General features: G+C 43.8%; 1 protein-coding gene across 8 annotated transcripts in view; it reads left to right on the top strand.

The window, feature by feature from the left end:
• The first annotated feature begins 1185 nt into the window (after positions 1–1185).
• YAP1 (Yes1 associated transcriptional regulator) overlaps positions 1186–17544 on the top strand; it is an 82977-nt gene continuing 66618 nt past the window's right edge. For 2 of the 8 annotated variants that reach the window (XM_079973869.1, XM_079973871.1), the window contains exons 1-2: positions 1193–2002; positions 9357–9601. In XM_079973869.1, coding sequence (XP_079829995.1) covers positions 1679–2002; positions 9357–9601 — 569 coding nt within the window. In that variant the 5' untranslated portion in view covers positions 1193–1678. Of the gene's footprint in view, positions 2003–9356; positions 9602–17544 lie in introns of all 8 variants that reach the window. The other 6 variants (XM_079973875.1, XM_079973873.1, XM_079973876.1 and 3 more) reach the window with 6 other exon arrangements.

Here is a 17544-nt window from a genome sequence, read left to right on the forward strand (position 1 = left end):
GTAAATTAGACAAGAATGCAGCAGAGGTTCTCACACTCCTGCCCCCTGCAGACTACTTGAAAACTACAGGCGTATCTGTGGACCATTTAAAAAAATCACTTTGTATAAATCAAAGCTGATTCATAACGTCATATTTATAATTGCCATCTTTGTAATGCGATGGATTTGTGAGCAAATGCCTGTGTAGTCAAGTGTAGTACAAGTATCTGTTAACTTGAAGTACAGTACCACTTTGCTAAAGCTAAGTTTTACTCAGAGTAGATCCATTGACGTTAACAGACCCAACTTAAATCACACTCATTAATTTCAGGGGGTCTACTCTAAAAGAAAAGAAAAAACTTAGTGGGATACTATTTTACCTTTTCTAACTTGTTTTTTTTTTTAAATCGGACTGGACCAGAACCCTGTTTTTAACCAAACACAAACGCACAAGGGCCTAGGGCTCTTTCTTCGCCTCTGGTCATCTGCCTTTGGTCCGAAGAACTTCAATCTCTGCTATCAGAAAAAGAAACAAACCAAAGCGAAAACAGATGCACCTGAAGTTTGGGACCGTCGCAGGAGACAAGAGGCTTGCAGTGCTGTCTGCGTGTGGGCTGAAACTTTTCCTTGCACTTGTCCCCCCCCCCCCCAGCTCCCGTGTCAAGGAGGGTGTGAGTGTGTGCTTGTGACTCTGGTTCTGGTGGGGGCTAAAGGAAGAAGAGCTCTGGCCTTTTTCTGCAGCCCATTTTGGGGGACGGGGAGGCGTTGCAGCAGCTTGCACCGCTGTCAAGGGAAGAAGGGGCGCCCTGATTTCTCCCTCCCACCCCCCAAGTGTGGGGTTTGGAGCCTGTGCTGTGATTAGGGTCTCGTTTCCTTCCCTCACCCGTTCTGGTGCAAGAGAGGGAGGGGGAAACCCAACCATCCCCAACTTCCCCTCCTCCCCGTCTCCGTGGGAGGGATGGAAAACCTCTTTCTTTTAAAGCGAAGTCCTGTAAAAACCCGCGGTTGCCGGACAACATTCGCGACGGGAAACAGCCGCGCGGGCGGGCGCGGGAAACCGAGAAAACGCACCGACCACGCCGGGGGTGCTGTGTGTTTGTGGGGGGGGGGGAGAGACGTAGAGTAAAAAATGGAGTGAGGGCGGGGAAGAAGAGAAAAAACTGGAAGGGGCGGGGGGGAGAAAGAATGTCCTCCCTCTAAAATCCAGCGCGGCCGGGCGCGAGAAGTCCAGCAGCGGGAGGAGGAGGAGGAGGAGGAGGATCCATCCCCCCCACCCTCGCCGGCTGGGCTGCGTTAAAGTCCCGCCGGATTCGGCGCGGGCGGGCTCTCGCTGGGCGGAGCTGGCTCGGGCGGGCGCGTCTCAGAACTTTTGTTTGGCGGTGTTTGTGCGCGGATCCGGCGGCGGCGGCGCGCGGGACGAGATTCCTCCGAAATATATATAGAGATATATATATAAAAGTTCTCCTTCTCCTTCTCCTCGCCGTGTTGGTTTGAGGGGCTGCGTCGCGCTGCTGCGTGTGGAGGAGGCGCAAACTCGCAGGAACTTTTTAAAGGAGGAGGAGGAGGAGGAGGCGGGCGGGCAGCCAGAACCGGCGGCGGGGGATGCGGGACGGAGAGCGCGGAGCTGCGGCCGCTTGAGAGAGAGACCGAGCGAGAGAGGAGTCGGTGGGGACGGGAGCCCGCCGCCGCCGCCGCCGCCATGGACGCCGCCGGGCAGCCCCCGCAGTCGGCCTCTCAGCAAACGGGGCAGCAGCAGCCTCCTCCGCCCCCCAATTCTTCGGGGCAGCCCCCTCCTCAGGCGCCGCCGCCGCCGCCTCAGCAGCCCGCCGCCGTCTCCGGCCCCCCCCCGGCCGGCCACCAGATCGTGCACGTCCGCGGCGACTCGGAGACGGACCTGGAGGCTCTCTTCAACGCCGTCATGAACCCCAAGGGCGCCAACGTCCCCCACACGCTGCCTATGAGGCTCCGGAAGCTGCCCGACTCTTTCTTCAAGCCGCCCGAGCCCAAGGCCCACTCCCGCCAGGTGAGCGAGCTTGGGGGTGGGAGAGAGAGAAACTTGCCTGTTTGGGTGTGGGTGGGTTTTTGGGGGGGTAATTATGATATATTAAAAGTTCTTGTTTTCATTTATTAACAGTTTGATTTGTTTGTGCCCCGCCTTTCCCTCTCCCCCCCCCTCACAAGGACGCAAGGCGGCTTACAAAAATCTATTTTAAGAACAGCGGCGGGGAATGGGTGGGAATCATTTAAAAGCAAGCAAACATGGGTAGGATTAAAAGCTGTATTCTCTATATTTATTTGTAGAGAAAGGGCTGTCTCCTGCTCACACACCACTTCTTGAAACACCCCACCCCCCATTCTCACTTTCCATAAACTTTTGTCGGCTGCCTTTGAATGGGCTGCATGGAAAAGGCTGTATTTTAAGAATAAAGTGGTTAAGAACAATAGTAGCAACATGCTCTCTTTCTCCCTCCCCCCTTTCTCTCTCTCTCTCTCTCTCTCTCTCTCTCTCTCTCTCCCTTCTTCACACCTCACCATGAACTCCAGATAGGGAATAGTTTTTTGTTACAGTGTAACACTGTTAGGGGTCTACTTAGAAGTAAATCTCAGTTTCAATAGGGTCAAGCTACCTGAAGGGAAGGGGGTAGAGCAGCCTTGCCTATGACCCGAGTTCTGTGTTTCATTGGGGTGTACGAAATCATGAATCAAAGTTAATGATATACTGTGTTTCAGAGTTCAGTGCAGATTGTCTTGCACCATACTGGTAGGAGTATGATTAAAAAATAAATAATTGTTTCTCGCCGCCTGTGATCCTCTTCATCATCATCATCATCATCATCTAACATTTGCAAGTGATGTTTCGTTGGGTAAGATGGATGAAAAAAGGCAGGTCTTTGCCCCAAGGAGCTTGCAGTCTAAATGCTGACAGAGGATGACACAACAGGGTAAATAAAGGGAGGAAAGGAAAACCAGAGTTAAGGATGTCAGGAGAAGAATCATGGGCAGATGCAGTTACATACTGCTTTTCAGGTAAAAACAAGTGTAGCCTTGCCTCCTCTTCATGGCTGATGACAGCCTTTACACACACTTTTCTTGTATTTCTTGTGTGTGGGGGGGAGGGGTTATTCAGAATTGAACACTTGCATGATGTTTACCTGGATTTTTGCCATGTGTACACATTAGGAAGCTGCCATATATTGCTAAATAGATGGGTGCAGGTATGTATTGATTTATTAGATTTGTATCTTGGTTAAAAAAAAAAATAAACTCACAAGGCAACGTACAAGGTACATGGGTCCACCCAACAGATATAGAACAATAATTTGTAAAGCATATACAGCAAAAATAATAAATGAAAGTAGCAAGTAGACAAAAGTACATTAAACACAGTAAGTGGTCTTACAACTACAATCATCGTCCCCAGTAAAACCTTAAAACTACAGTACAGCCACAGTAAACTAGCACCACGTATTTCACAATCTCATTACCATAAAGCCACAGCAAACAAATAGGTTTTCAGGGCCTGCTTAAGAAGGTTTGAAGAGATGGCACTTCTGTAGCAAAATGAACATTTGTATGCTTCCCATGTGCAACTGTATATACAGGTGTTTGCTTTTCCTACTTGAGTGTACAAAAATGCTGTGGGTGAGGCAGCCCTGAGCCTTAAGGAAAAGGGTTTCCAGGTCAGAGGGTGTGACTTCCAGGCAGCTTGATCCTGTGTATCTGACACTTAAAGACGTAAATACCCGCCTATGACTACTTTGCTAGTTGGGAAGTTGCCTACACACACCCAGAGTTTGTGTGTGTATTCTTTCGGTTACTGATTTATTTATTTTTTACGTGAAAAGCACTTCATAGTTTTGTTTCCTTGCAGTTGTCTGAGGTATTCAACACCCGTTCCTAGTTTTTCAGGAAAGGAGAGAAGAATTTATCTCATAATTATTCTAGAAGCCTGTGGTTTCTTGTAGGGATTTACAGTGGTACCTCAAGTTACAAACACTTCAGATTACAGACTCCGCTAACCCAGAAGTAGTACCTTGGGTTAAGAACGTTGCTTCAGCATGAGAACAGAAATCAAGCAGTGGCAGCGGGAGGCCCCATTAGCTAAAGTGGAACCTCAGGTTAAGAACGGTTTCAGGTTAAGAACGGACCTCCAGAACAAATTAAGTTCGTAACCAGAAGTACCACTGTATTACTTTGTTACACTCCAAGGAACTCAAAGATGGCATACATGGATTTCTACCCAACCACAATATTTTCCTTGCATCAACCTTGTGAAGTAGTTAGGCCGAAAGAGAGTGATTACAGTTTGCACATAATTGCTAAGGCACGGTTTGTTCAGCCAAATGTGAGTCCTCTCACAGATAGGCAAACAAACCACTGCTTGTCCTCCAAAGCTTGGTTTGTATTTGAGCTATTAAATTTATATCCTGCTAGACTCGTAATCTGGTGAACCGGGTTCGCTTCCCCGTTCCTCTACATGCAGCTGCTGGGTGACCTTGGGCTAGTCACACTTCTCTGAAGTCTCTCAGCCCCACTCACCTCACAGAGTGTTTGTTGTGGGGGAGGAAGGGAAAGGAGAATGTTATCCGCTTTGAGACTCCTTAGGGTAGTGATAAAGTAGGATATCAAATCCAAACTCTTCTTCTCCCATAGGAGCCCAGGAGGGCTTGTTTTCCAGCTGCTGTTTTCACATGCCAATGTAGCATTATGAGTGTCTGGTGTGGGCTGGCCAAACAAACCATGGTTGTTGGGTTCAGACATGGGTTAAAACAAGCCATGGTTGCTAAGCCAACCACAGCTTCGTTCGTTGGTAGAAATCAAATGATGGTTAACCTGCTGAACATGCACATTCAAAGAAACCCAAGTTTGTTTAAGCCATGGGTTAATATTAGGCAAGGACCAAGCCAGTAACTTGACCAAGTTTGGGCAGTGAGAGTGTCATTTCCAAGTGGGGGTTTGAACCTGGATTTCCCCCGTTTTAGTTTGACACTTTTGTAAGGGGAGGAGGAAAGTTAGGGTAGAATCTTGCTTTCTCCCCTGCACTGCTGCTTTCATTTTGGGATCCTAAACTTCATTCCCTTTCTTGGGCTTCTGCAGCGCAAGATGCAACTTTCATCTCCTTCCTCTTGAATCTGTGCTTGGCCTTGGTGCTTATATAGGTGGATATTGTTCCCTTGCTTTGGGTTCTTGTTATAAAGTGATCACTTTTTTCATTTGCCTTTCCTCCACAGTTCTTCTGAGCTTGTGTGGTGGAGTGCAGTTGTTAATGATCCTAAATTTTCAAGTAGACAGTGTTGGATTTAGGAGGAATGATGTGCAGTGGTTCGGCAGTGCTTAAACTTCCTTCTCTCCATCCCTTGCGTTAGGAGATGGAAGATAATTTCCTTTTTAGAAGAGCTCGGAAACCTCTTTTTACCCTCTGAAGTCCTTTCGGTGGTGGCCCCCTTCCTCTCCACAGCACTTCCCAGCATATAATTATCCTCTTTATCCCACCTCCATTCCTCTTCCAGAGTTCTTCATTATGAGGAAATTTTCACTTTTGCCTGTTATAGGCCTGCTTCTGCAGTAGTAGAAATGCCCCTTCACACCCCTCCATTTTGTCTTTGCTTGTGAAGAACCTTCTGATTTTACACTCTCATAAATCCCTGGATGGAGCCGTTCAGGCCAGCTTCCCTCTTCTTCACCTCTAATCTGTTTTTTTGTTTGCTTGTTTTCCTGGCCACTTGTTTGTGAATGGGGGAGGTGGGAGTGATGGCAGCAGTTCTCTCCTATCCCTTCCTTTGAGCTACCTTTAATCCTTATCCCAATAGGGAGGAACTATGCCATCCTTTAAGACAGGGGTAGGCAACCTAAGGCCTGTGGGCCGGATTTGGCCCAATCGCCTTCTCAATCCGGCCCACAGACGGTCTGGGAATCAGCGTGTTTTTACATGAGTAGAATGTGTCCTTTTATTTAAAATGCATCTCTGGGTTATTTCTGGGGCATAGGAATTTGTTCATCCCCCCCCCCCCCAAAAAAAAAATATAGTCTGGCCCACCACATGGTCTGAGGGATGGTGGACCGGCCCACGGCTGAAAAAGATTGCTGACCCCTGCTCTAAGGCCTTCTAAGATGCTTGCGGCAACTCCGTTTTTTTCCTATTCCTTAACTTAAGGGAAATTGTAGGGGAGAGGGCTTTAACTCCCCTGTCTTGCCCACTTGCATATTGCATTCCCTGCACTTTGTCTTTTTAATGATTTATATTTTCTGTTACATTTATAGCACACATTTTCTCCATGGAATTCAAGGTTGTGCAGATGGTTCTTTCCTCCTCATTTCCCCCCCTTCCCCTGTGAAGTAAGTTGGGTTAAGAGACAAGTAACTGGCCAAAGGTTACCCCGTGAACTTCATGGCTGAGGGAGGATTTGAACCCTGGTCTTCCAGGTCCTAATGGACTCCCCTAATCACCACACCACACTTATCCCCCCATTCCCTCTTCCCAGGATTGTGGAAAGCCTGTCATTTCTCTCTGAGCTAGGAGGAGGAGTTGGAGCTATGGAAGCCTTGAATTTTGCGCTTTCTAGATAAGCCCCCCCCCCCCCAATATCATTCCAAGGCCTGTTTTCGCCACACCAATATTTTTAGCTGTCGCCTAAGCAGAGTTCTTGCCTTTGCTGCAAGAAGAAGGCTTAAAGCCTCTGAAATGATATTGGAAAATAATCACTCAGAAAAGCAAATGGACATTGATCTCGTAATTGCTATTGACTAGTGTACTGAGGGGGGAGTTGTGTGACTGTCCAAAAACTTCTAAATGTAGAGCTGTGTCAGTTTTGTGCCTTAAGAGCATTAGATTGCAGCATATTCCTATGACATTAGCATGAACCTTCCTAATGTCAGGACTTGGATGTATTGCCATTGTACTGTTGACACTTTGATGTCTGTAATGTGGAGTGTTTGCTGTCTTGAAGCTTGAATCCAGGTGTTGAGGCCATAGTCTTGCAGACCATAAGCACTTTCAGAGAAAAGCTGTCTGAAAAGATGTTGGGTTCTGAATAAGTTCAGCCTATGGATAATTATTTAAATATTAGAACAGACAAGATGGGAGTTAATAATTTGGCAACTTAATGGGTTCTCTGTGTGATTTTTTTTTTTGAGGGCAAGGGGAGTTGGAATTGGTTCTTCTTCTTAAATATTTTTTATATGAGAAGTATATTTTGAGTCTTCATCATAAGCTATTGTCATCTATTCAGCCAGCAGAAGTGACTATTTTGCAACTGCTTCTGATATTTCTGTGACCAATTATGTCAGCTTTTCCATTATTAAACCTCTCTTAAAAAGGGGCTTGGCTTTGTGTGTGGCTTAAAAAGTCTGCTTGAACCTTGGCATACAGCTCTTACCCAAACATTAATTCACTTGACAGATATTAAATGGAAAAAAGCCTAGACTTGAAGTTGTAGAGTTGCAAGTAGAGATGATTGCTTTGCTGCCTTGGAACTTTAACGTAGTACAGGCTTATCACATACTTTCCATGTAGGTCCAATATCTCAAACTCCCTTGACAATTGCAGAAGAAAAGTTATTAGCTATGTACCGAAACCATCTTTAGCTTCAAGTACGAGAGTGGTTTTTATCATGGTTTACTTATTTGCAAACTGGCATTAATCTGCGTTTGAGCTGCCTCCCATATGGAGATAGCTGTATAGTGTAATCCATGTGTGCTGCTTGAATACAAAAGGCTAAAATACTTGCCTAAACAGTTTCACATTGAACTGCGTACTTAATTCCATGCCTTGGGCCTTAAAGCTCTGCAGACATACATCTATATGCACCATAAAATGCATAAAAGCTATCTGTGTGTCTAGGTGTCTGTGGTTGTCAAAAGCTTCATGTCTATGTGTTCAGATCTTGGTGGACAGTAATTCAGCATATTAACACAAACTGAGAATTACTTAGGCTGATGGTAAAGGACTTGGCAGTTGCTGGGTGTGGATTACAGTCTAAGGCTGGGACCTAGGTTAATAAACTCTCGTGAGTTGTGCAGATTCAGGCTTCGTAGCCTTCCTAAGGTGCAGAAGAGATTAGGGCATCTGCAACATCAGCCTCTGTGATTCAGTAGGAAACTTCAGAATTGATCAGGCCTGGCTGAAATACTAGAAGCCTGGCCCAAACCAATCATCCATATTTTCTACCTGTTCTACTCCAGTCTTCAGTTTCCCAAGCTGCAGCCAATGTCCTAAATAATAGAATCATAGAATTGTAGAGTTGAAAGGGACCGCAAGTGTCATTTTGTCCAGCCCGCCTGCAGTGCAATGCAAAGTTCCTTGAGAACACGCAATGACCACTGAACACCATTCTGGGCAATATCCAGCTTAGTCACGCTTCGTGTCAACCAATTGGAATCGATAGTTAATGAAGTGTGTTGATTTCAATGGGTACGACTTCATTGGCTCGCTCTCTGTTGTTGTTGTTTTTTTGTGTGTGTGTATCTTTGCAGTTTAAGAGACACCACTCTGTTCAACTTATAGTAGAATCCCATCACATCGCAGAAGGGATGTGAGGATTGTATCTCCAGCTGTTTTCTAAAATGGCAGCATTGAGAAGTTCTGCCTCGGAGATACAGTAATAGGAGAAAAGTTAGCCTGGAGAAAAAGAGTGATTTGCCCTGCCCTGCTTTAAATCATGCTTTCTCTCTCTCCCCCCCCCCCCCAACAAATCTTTTGTCATCTGGAACACATTTTAGCAAAACCAGACATGTATTACTGTTTGCAATGTGGACCTCATTTGTCCCATTTTGTAAGACCATTTAAACAGCTTTCACAGCTGTCTCTGAAGCCCTTGATAAAGATGTGGGACAGCAATGGAGGCGGGGTGGGGGGGCAGTGGTAGAGGACAGAGCAGATAGAAGCAAGAACTTGGTAATAGAAAGAGATGAGGGATACCTGAAAATTCTAAAAGATGTACATGTAAACAAAACCATTCAGTAGAAATGTTCTTATAAAGCAGGGATGAGAAGCCTGTGACTCTTCAGCTGATGGACTTTTGGGGGCTGATGGGAGTTATATTACTCCAGTTGTTGCTGGACACCAAGTTCCTCACCTGGTTATAAAGCTTTCTCCTCCACAAAAGATATTGCTCCAATTCCAATACTGCATCTGCAGTCACAGACTTAAAAAAACAACCTGTGTATGAAATAATAAAATTCAGTTTTTGTCTCATGCCCATTTCAACATTAGCTTTGGTTATTACCCTACGTGTTGGAAGCCTCATTGCCCTGTGCGTTCCCCCGTCCTTGGGGCAGATTAACTGTTTCTAGATGAAAAGTGGGGGTTCTCGAGTATGCTGCTGACATAATGGGTACCTGGCTACACCACAGACTTAAGGAATTGTTTAACTCTGCAGGCCAGCACAGATGCAGGGACAGCAGGAGCTCTGACACCTCAGCATGTCCGTGCCCACTCCTCTCCAGCATCGTTGCAGTTGGGAACCGTTTCTCCAGGGGGGCTTACCCCTTCCGGCATAGTTCCTGGAGCGGCGCCTTCTTCTCAACATCTCCGCCAGTCATCCTTTGAAATCCCTGATGATGTGCCCCTACCACCGGGTTGGGAGATGGCAAAGACACCTTCTGGCCAGAGATATTTTTTGAAGTAAGTACAATTACCGGGAAAGGGGAGGTGGCGGCAGCGGCAAATCTTTGTGCTTAAAAAACAACTGGTAGAATTAATACCTTGTGCTTCATCTGAAGGCCCTATCCTTGTTTGACAGTGTGGGGTCATGCTGAAAATTGTATTGTCAGTTTTAAAATAATTGTGACTTTTAACTTTATGCAATTAAGCAATTTGCATATCACTAATAAACACATAGTATTTTAAGACTTTTGATAGTGTATGGGAATGGTTGTAACTCTGTTACACATGTTTCACAACGGAAAGGTTCCAGAGTCTCTGTTAGAAAGGACCTTGGGGTTGCAGAGGTGAAAGATCTTGAAGAGTCACTGCAAGTCAATAGAGACAGTAATAGTGGGCTGATAAGGTAGCTTCATGCTTTCATATAGAACTAGGAACAGCAAAAGTGTGAGTTGGGGGGCAGGTTCTCCCCCCCCCCCTTAAAACTCAGTATTTTTGCCACCACAACTTCTCTGGAATAATGAAGAGCAGTTTTTTTTTAAAAGCTATGATTTTTGTAGATATGTTTAACTATTTATGGGCCATAGGTCTGCCCATCCCTACTTTTTAAGTTCATATGCTCACTTGATTGTAGGCTGGCTCTGCATACTTTCTATACCTCTAGAATGTAGGACAGGATGGGACCTCATGGATGCCTATTTCTGAAAGTTCCATTAAAGCAGGTCTTGCCATGCACAACTAATCCGTCCTGATCAGACCCTATCATTTGACATTACTAGTCCCATAAACATGTTTATTTATATAGAAATTTCTATCCCATCGGTCTAATGCAGTTCATTCTATTCACGATAAACCATGGTTTATTGTGACAGACATACCGCTTGTAAAATGTCTTGGTAGTTAAGAAAGTGAACTGTGAAGCACAGGAACCAGGCTAAAAATCTTTCCTTAGCCAGTACTTGTCTGGTGACCTTCGGCAAGCCTTGGCTCATAATATTGAAACGAAACGGACTTGCTTTGCAGGGTGCTTGTGAAGCTTGCTGAGATAATGAATGTGAAGCTGTTGTGCAGTAAGCAATATAAAAACACCAGGTAGTTATTGGGGGAAATGACAGTGTTCAAGGGAGTAAAGAGTAATTCGTGCATGGATCTAGTGCGCGTTAATAACAGCCCTGTGTTTTAAGACCATGTGGGCATTTTACCGCATCATCTCATCAGATTTTCCATTGCCTTTCCTTAAGAAAAATTAAGGATTGTAGTCGTTAATTCTTCTTGTTGGCCTCCTTAGACGTCTGCCGTAAGGAAGAAAGGTGGCATATAGATTTTGAAGTATTTAAAATAAGATCGCATTGTTGGATCCATGGGGCAAGGCTGTAGCAGAAAAAGTTCCAGCTTGAATCTTTGAAATCTGCAGTTAGGTCTGAGAGTCAATATTGCATAAAAACCCCGAGTAGCTGCTGTCGATTAGGGAAGATCATACTGAGTTTGATGGAGCAATGGTCTGATTTGGCTGGCTTGATCTATCTATCATTTATCTATCTATCTCTATCATCTATCCTATCTATCTATCAATCTATATCACTACCTATAGCAAATGGTCTAAGGGTGGGGTACACAAAAACATAATATAAGGCACCACCTCAATTCATATTATTTTAGCAGTAATTATTTTCAACTCAAATGCATTTTGGGAGCAATCCTATGCACAAGATGCTTGTGTACAGCAAAGTACCAAATTCCATTCAGGAGTGGGGCTTCTGCTAAGCCTGGCAGAAGGTAAACAAGCCTTTAAAATGGTGTTTCAGTTACACCCCACTTTTTGCTGGGGTGGCAGGTCACGTGACCAAACTGAATGTGCTTAGTATTCGCTCTGAGTTTCCCCTCTCTGGTCCTGCCCCAACCACGGCCCTTTTCCAGGGCTTACCAGGCTGCCTGCATGTGGGGAGACAAACCAATGTATCCCCAGCTGAACTGAGGTTGGGGAAGTTACAGTGGTGTAGCCTGGCTGCCTCCCAGTTCAGCCAGAAATCCACTGGATCCTAACCCCAAGCATCTAGCAGATCTTCCTATGAATTTTCTCCCTTAGGGTTGCAGTCTATAGGTTCTTTTCAGCCAAGTCCTACTCAGAGCAGACCCTTTTAAATTAATCAAACTAAGTTAGTCATATCTAACTTCAGTCGATTTACCCTGAGTAGAAGTAGTGTTGATTTCCACCCCGTTTATTTAATTCAGTTCAAGAATATAGGACTTGGAAACTACATATTGTAGCAGACAGTTCAGCAAAATTCCTTTTTTAAAATGAGCTGCTCTAAAAAGAGAAAAACGAACGTAAGCCTTTGTGTAACTGGTTTTCCAACCTATGCAGATTTAGGTGAAAGCAGAGGAACAGTTTGATCATGGCCATTTTTTTTTGACAGTTTTATTATTGCTACAGAAAAGTCTTCCTGCTCCTATGAGTGATCTCCTCCCTCTCTCACTGGTCTTTTCTTGGTATCTGTTTCAAAGGGTCAGGTTTCCATAAGGACAATAAAGAGCCTGAGACTGGAAAGTACACACAAGTCTGGCAAACTCATCTGCATGAGCAAGATCATTTGTTCTCAAGCAGACATCCAAAGTAAATGATTGAAAGAGCTGCTAGCTGTGAAGGATGTGTCTTGAAGGGGGGAAAGAGTAGAAACAAACCAGGTTGTTAGGAAGAAAAATAAAGGCTGTGCTTTTTTTTGAACCTCTCCCTGCTGGGTCACATGCTGATCTGGGGAGATTTTAAACAGCTTAATAAATAGTTTTTCTTTCTGCTTTTCCTTGGGTGCTGCTGTGGTTTGGGAGAATCTGAGGACAGTTCTGAAAGTTCTGCTTAGGCCGGAAGAACAACAACATGGACACTCCTATATAGATTTTGTGTGTTGTGGAGATGTACCAGACCCGCTGTTCTGTGTAAAACGATTTCTTATTACTTTGTAACCTAGGTTACCTAAGTTTAAAGAATAACTTGTTTTGAAAGTTCTGTTTTTAGCAGAAATAAATGCATGAAGTCATCTTAAAGTGTAGTATTTTTTTTAAACCACAGCTGATAGAAATGCAACTGATAATATTCTCATTGTCTGCAACACAGAATATATATATAGAGAGAGAGAGAGAGAGAGAAAGAGAATGTGCGCATGTGAGCACTTTAAAATTAATATTTGCTCACATTAAATTACAGCAAGTCTTTTTAATCTTGACAATCAGCCTCTCAATCACGCGAGTTAGAGGCTTTGCCTTTCTTTCTCCTCATTCCTTCATACTTCCACCTCTTCCAAATTTTGACCATGAGATTGTCACTGTTGCCAAATCAATTAGGATTGGTAGTGGAAGTCTGCACAACTTGGTGTTTAGCACAGGATAGTCCTTAATGTTAGAGAAAGTGACAGAGCTGTGTGTACAGCTTTTGCAGTTCTGTCCAGAAGCAGCACCATGGTACCTACATGTTTGGCTCTCCCACGCTGGGTTGTGTGTCCTCTTTACTGGAGAAAATGGCTCTTCTGACAAAACAAGCAGACAAATAATACGTTATATGGAGGTTCTTTTTATTTTCTGTTACTCCACTTGAAACCTAATTGTGGGCGCTCTTCACTGACGCTTGGCTTCCTGTTCTGACTTCAGGATTCACATTTGACCAAGAATAGTTTAATATTGCATTACTGCTAGAAGATCCAGCAGTAGTTCATTGCTGCTCCCTGTGGACTGCTTGAAAAAAGCGTGCACAGTTCAGGAAGAAGAAGTGTGTAGCTTTCCTACTGGAAAGAAGTGTTTGGATAGAGGTGTGTTTTGAAAAAACAGTATTGCCTAATGTAAGTCAGTGCGGGATAGAAAAAGTACTGTTTAGAAAAAGTACTGTTTCTTCTCAAGATTGGGAACACCTGCAATGCATGGCTCTAGCCTTGGTTTTTGGTGAATGTTAATCGGTACAGGTTCAGCATTAGCAGCTTTTTAAAAAGACTGTCAGAATTAATGAGACCTGATTGCTGGCTGGACAGAAGAAAGTTAAAATGGAAAATGGAAAGCAACTGTTTAAAAATAATCTCCAGTTTTTAGTACAATTTGGCCTAGCTGCTACTGCACCATATTAATCTACCTAACAGCCTGTTTCATTTGTTCTGGCAGAACAGAAATTAATGCAGTTTGTGTGTTTGTAAATGCTGTTAAGTTATAAGTAAATGAACAGTTAGCATGGAGTATTGATTGTCTGCCAATGCAGTGTCATAACTGGTGATGATCATCTGTACTAGAGACAGGTAACACTTGGTATCCAGTTTTTAATTGTTGATACATGGTGGTTTTGGTCTTAGGCAGGGGTCTGCAACCCGCGGCTCCGGAGCCGCATGTGGCTCTTTTACACCTTTGCTGCGGCTCTGGGGCAGATACTAGCGAGGGGAGGAGGCGCATTGTGCGCCCCGACACTCCCCACTGTGGCGGGCACTGTACTGGCTGTGACGTCACCTTCCCGCCCGCCCGCTACATTGTAAGGGGCATGTACGCTGGTCACTGCATTGAAAGGGGAGTGAAGAAAACACACACACACACACAAAGGTAACTTGTTAATTTAACGTTTATTTCTATGAGGAGTAATTCTGAGGGGTCAAACAAAGAAATAATTAAAAAAAAGTGACAAAAAGTTATTTTTATAATGACGAGTTTTGCGGCTCCCAGTTTTTTTTCCTTCGGAAACGGGTCCAAGTGGCTCTTTTTGTCTTAAAGGTTGCAGACCCCTGATAAGGGGCATGATTTTGAAGATGTACAAGACTTGCTGAAGATAAGCAAGTCTAAGACTGGTTAGTAGCTGGATAAGGGTATCCTGTCTTTGGTTCCATCTTGGAAGAAAACTGGGCTATAGATGTTGTCACTTTGCATCTGAAATGAAATCCAGAAACAGCGGTGTAATTAACTATTTGTTTGCTTGTTTGTTTGCTCATGACAAACAGTGATGGCACATGAATGAACAGGCAGGTGACAGTACTTAGAATCATAGAGTTGGAAGAGACCACAAGGGCCATTGAGTCCAACCCCCTGCCAAACAGGAAACGCACTCCTGACATCAGAGCACTCCTGACATATGGTTGTCAAGCCTCTGCTTAAAGACCTCCAAAGGAGGAGACTCCACCACACTCCTTGGCAGCAAATTCCGCTGTCGAACAGCTCTTACTGTCAGGAAGTTCTTCCTAATGTTTAGGTGGAATCTTCTTTCTTGTAGTTTGGATCCATTGCTCTGTGTCCGCTTCTCTGGAGCAGCAGAAAACAACCTTTCTCCCTCCTCTATATGACATCCTTTTATATATTTGAACATGGCTATCTTATCACCCCTTAACCTCCTCTTCTCCAGGCTAAATATGCCCAGCTCCCTTAGCCGTTCCTCATAAGGCATCGTTTCCAGGCCTTTGACCATTTTGGTTGCCCTCCTCTGGACACGTTCCAGTTTGTCAGTGTCCTTCTTGAACTTGAACTTAATCATGTACAAAGTTAATTCTCTTGTTAGAAATAGCACCACAGTTATCTTTCTAGCTGAAGCATCTTATGGTAAATCACACAAGTAACTTTATGTTAAGAGATGGCATGCAAATGATCTATACAGAAATATTTCCAGACAAGTTGGGAGAAAATGTTTGTAATCCCAGTAATATGGTTTAAAATGTGTTTAATGAAAGCAGTCCTACTGATCCCAAAATATGGGTTAAAACATGTTTAAACAAACCTATTAATAATGTGGAAAGTCTTAAAATTTTAATGCATGGCTCCCAATTAAACATGCTGTAACTTGCGGTTGTTCAGAGTAGACCCATTGTGGACTTTACTAATTTAGTCATTGATTTCAATGGGTCCAACCTGTTTCTGATATGTTACTTATGTGTAAAACAACATGTTATTGTATTACTACTGAAAAAAGAATATTGTATCAGGTTCAGTAGGATTCTTTAAACTTTTTAAAAAATACTTCTTATGTGACAATCTCTGTTAATACTACTGTATTCAGCCAGCTATCATGATGTTGATAGTGCTTTAAATGACTCTTGGAAATTGTTGTCAAAAGAATCAGAACGTTACAGCGTGAATTGTAAGGTCTGGGGGTAATAAAACTCTTTGAATTAATGAACACTGATTTAAAGTAATTATTTGATTTGAGACCACTAGATTCTCAGGGCTAATAACATCTCAATATGCATAGGATGCTACACATTCAATACAGTTTTCTTTTTTTATAAGAGCTTAGCACTACCCATTGGAAAGTTCCTTTTTGTACACTCCCATTGGAATGCCATGTTTGGTTTATCATTTATTTTAATGGGGAGTGTGCAGGAGAGCTTTGCTGTAGATTGCGCCTCACATTTAGACTAACCTGATAGATAATAGGTTTATCTCACTTAGTTAGATAATTAGGATAATTTAAAAATGTTTCCATAGAAGAATGCTTTAGTTGAGATGACTCTCAGGGTCCCTTCCGACTCTACAATTCTATGATTCTGTTCTGTGATTCTATTTTTTTGTTCAGTTAGTTCTTAAATTGTATAACTCAAAACATCCGTCAACTCAGTATCATTCGTTATGAATTCTAAATATGAATTGCTTAATGTCATTCAGTTAATCCCACATTAGTCTAATACATTTATTAAATAATGAGAGAGAGAGTGTGAATATTGCCATGACACTACTGGAGAGAAACAAAATACCTCCTGGCCATTGTTTTCAAATAGTCCTGGATGTTTTGCTCTCAGCAGAGTAACTGCACAGGATCTTTCCCCCTGTGGGTAGAAAAGTAGTTCAGAGGGATAAATTGCATTGTGTGAAAATGCCTAAAGAGTTTAGGGTAGCCCCTCTTTCAGCTGTTTCTCTGCTCAAATTTCCATGCTCCCCAAGGCATCTTTTGGTTTACAGTGGTACCTCGGGTTACATACGCTTCAGGTTACATACGCTGCTAACCCAGAAATAGTGCTTCAGGTTAAGAACTTTGCTTCAGGATGAGAACAGAAATCATGCAGCAGCGGCAGTGAGAGGCCCCATTAGCTAAAGTGGTGCTTCAGGTTAAGAACAGTTTCAGGTTAAGAACAGACCTCCAGAACGAATTAAGTTCTTAACCTGAGGTACCACTGTATTGTTTGCTATTTTTGCCTCCAATATGCAGATGTGGCTTTTGTATCAGAGTTCCTCAAAGTTAAGGTAGGGCCAGAGAGCTGCTAGAAGACAGTCAGATGTGTTTCTGTGCCTTGACTGCACCAGGAAACAGTGCAAATTGGAAGGCTGCATATTGTAGCCATTGTGTTGGCTGGCCCTAGTGGGGGAGCTCCATGTAGCAAACTTCTCCACTTCCCTTAAGGGCCAGCCTTTTTTTGGGGGGGGGGTATATCACCTGTTTGTGAAACTTCACCAGCCTCACCTTTCCTTTTTTGACATATTTGTTGATGAGCAAATGCAAGGTGTTAGTGTTTATTTCTGAGAGCTACTACTGGGTGTTGCAGTTACAACAGGAAGCTTCCTGTTCCTCCACAGCACTGCCTCACGTATTGTATCTTTTTCATCTTTCCAGTATGCTGATGTAGGTCAGTGTGTACACCCCATGGATGCCAAGCTTTGAAAGTTTTAATTCAGACAGGATGGAGTTGTGGTCGAACAGGAAGAGCAAGGTGCTTGGCTGCTTTCTGTTGACTCCACAAACCCTTGCCTGCCTGAGGCCTAAGGAGCCTTGGACAGTTTTGGTTTAGACTTGGTAGTGAACCTTCTTGAGAACTGCTTTTGTGGTCGCAACTACGGTTCAATTAAAAGCGGGAATGGCTAACCAAGGCTCACTATTTGGTAGTTAAGAGTGCACTCCATGAAATGTTGTCCTGCTGAGCTCACATTCGTTTTGGTGGGGTTTGTACCTCTAGTGTCTGGGTGTTGGCAGAAGAGTGTTTGGAATGGGCCCGTGTACCATGCAAATGGCAAGCAGAACAGAC

The sequence above is a fragment of the Podarcis cretensis genome (genome assembly GCF_951804945.1).
Source record: "Podarcis cretensis genome assembly, chromosome: 4".
Taxonomy (NCBI): Eukaryota; Metazoa; Chordata; class Lepidosauria; order Squamata; family Lacertidae; genus Podarcis; species Podarcis cretensis.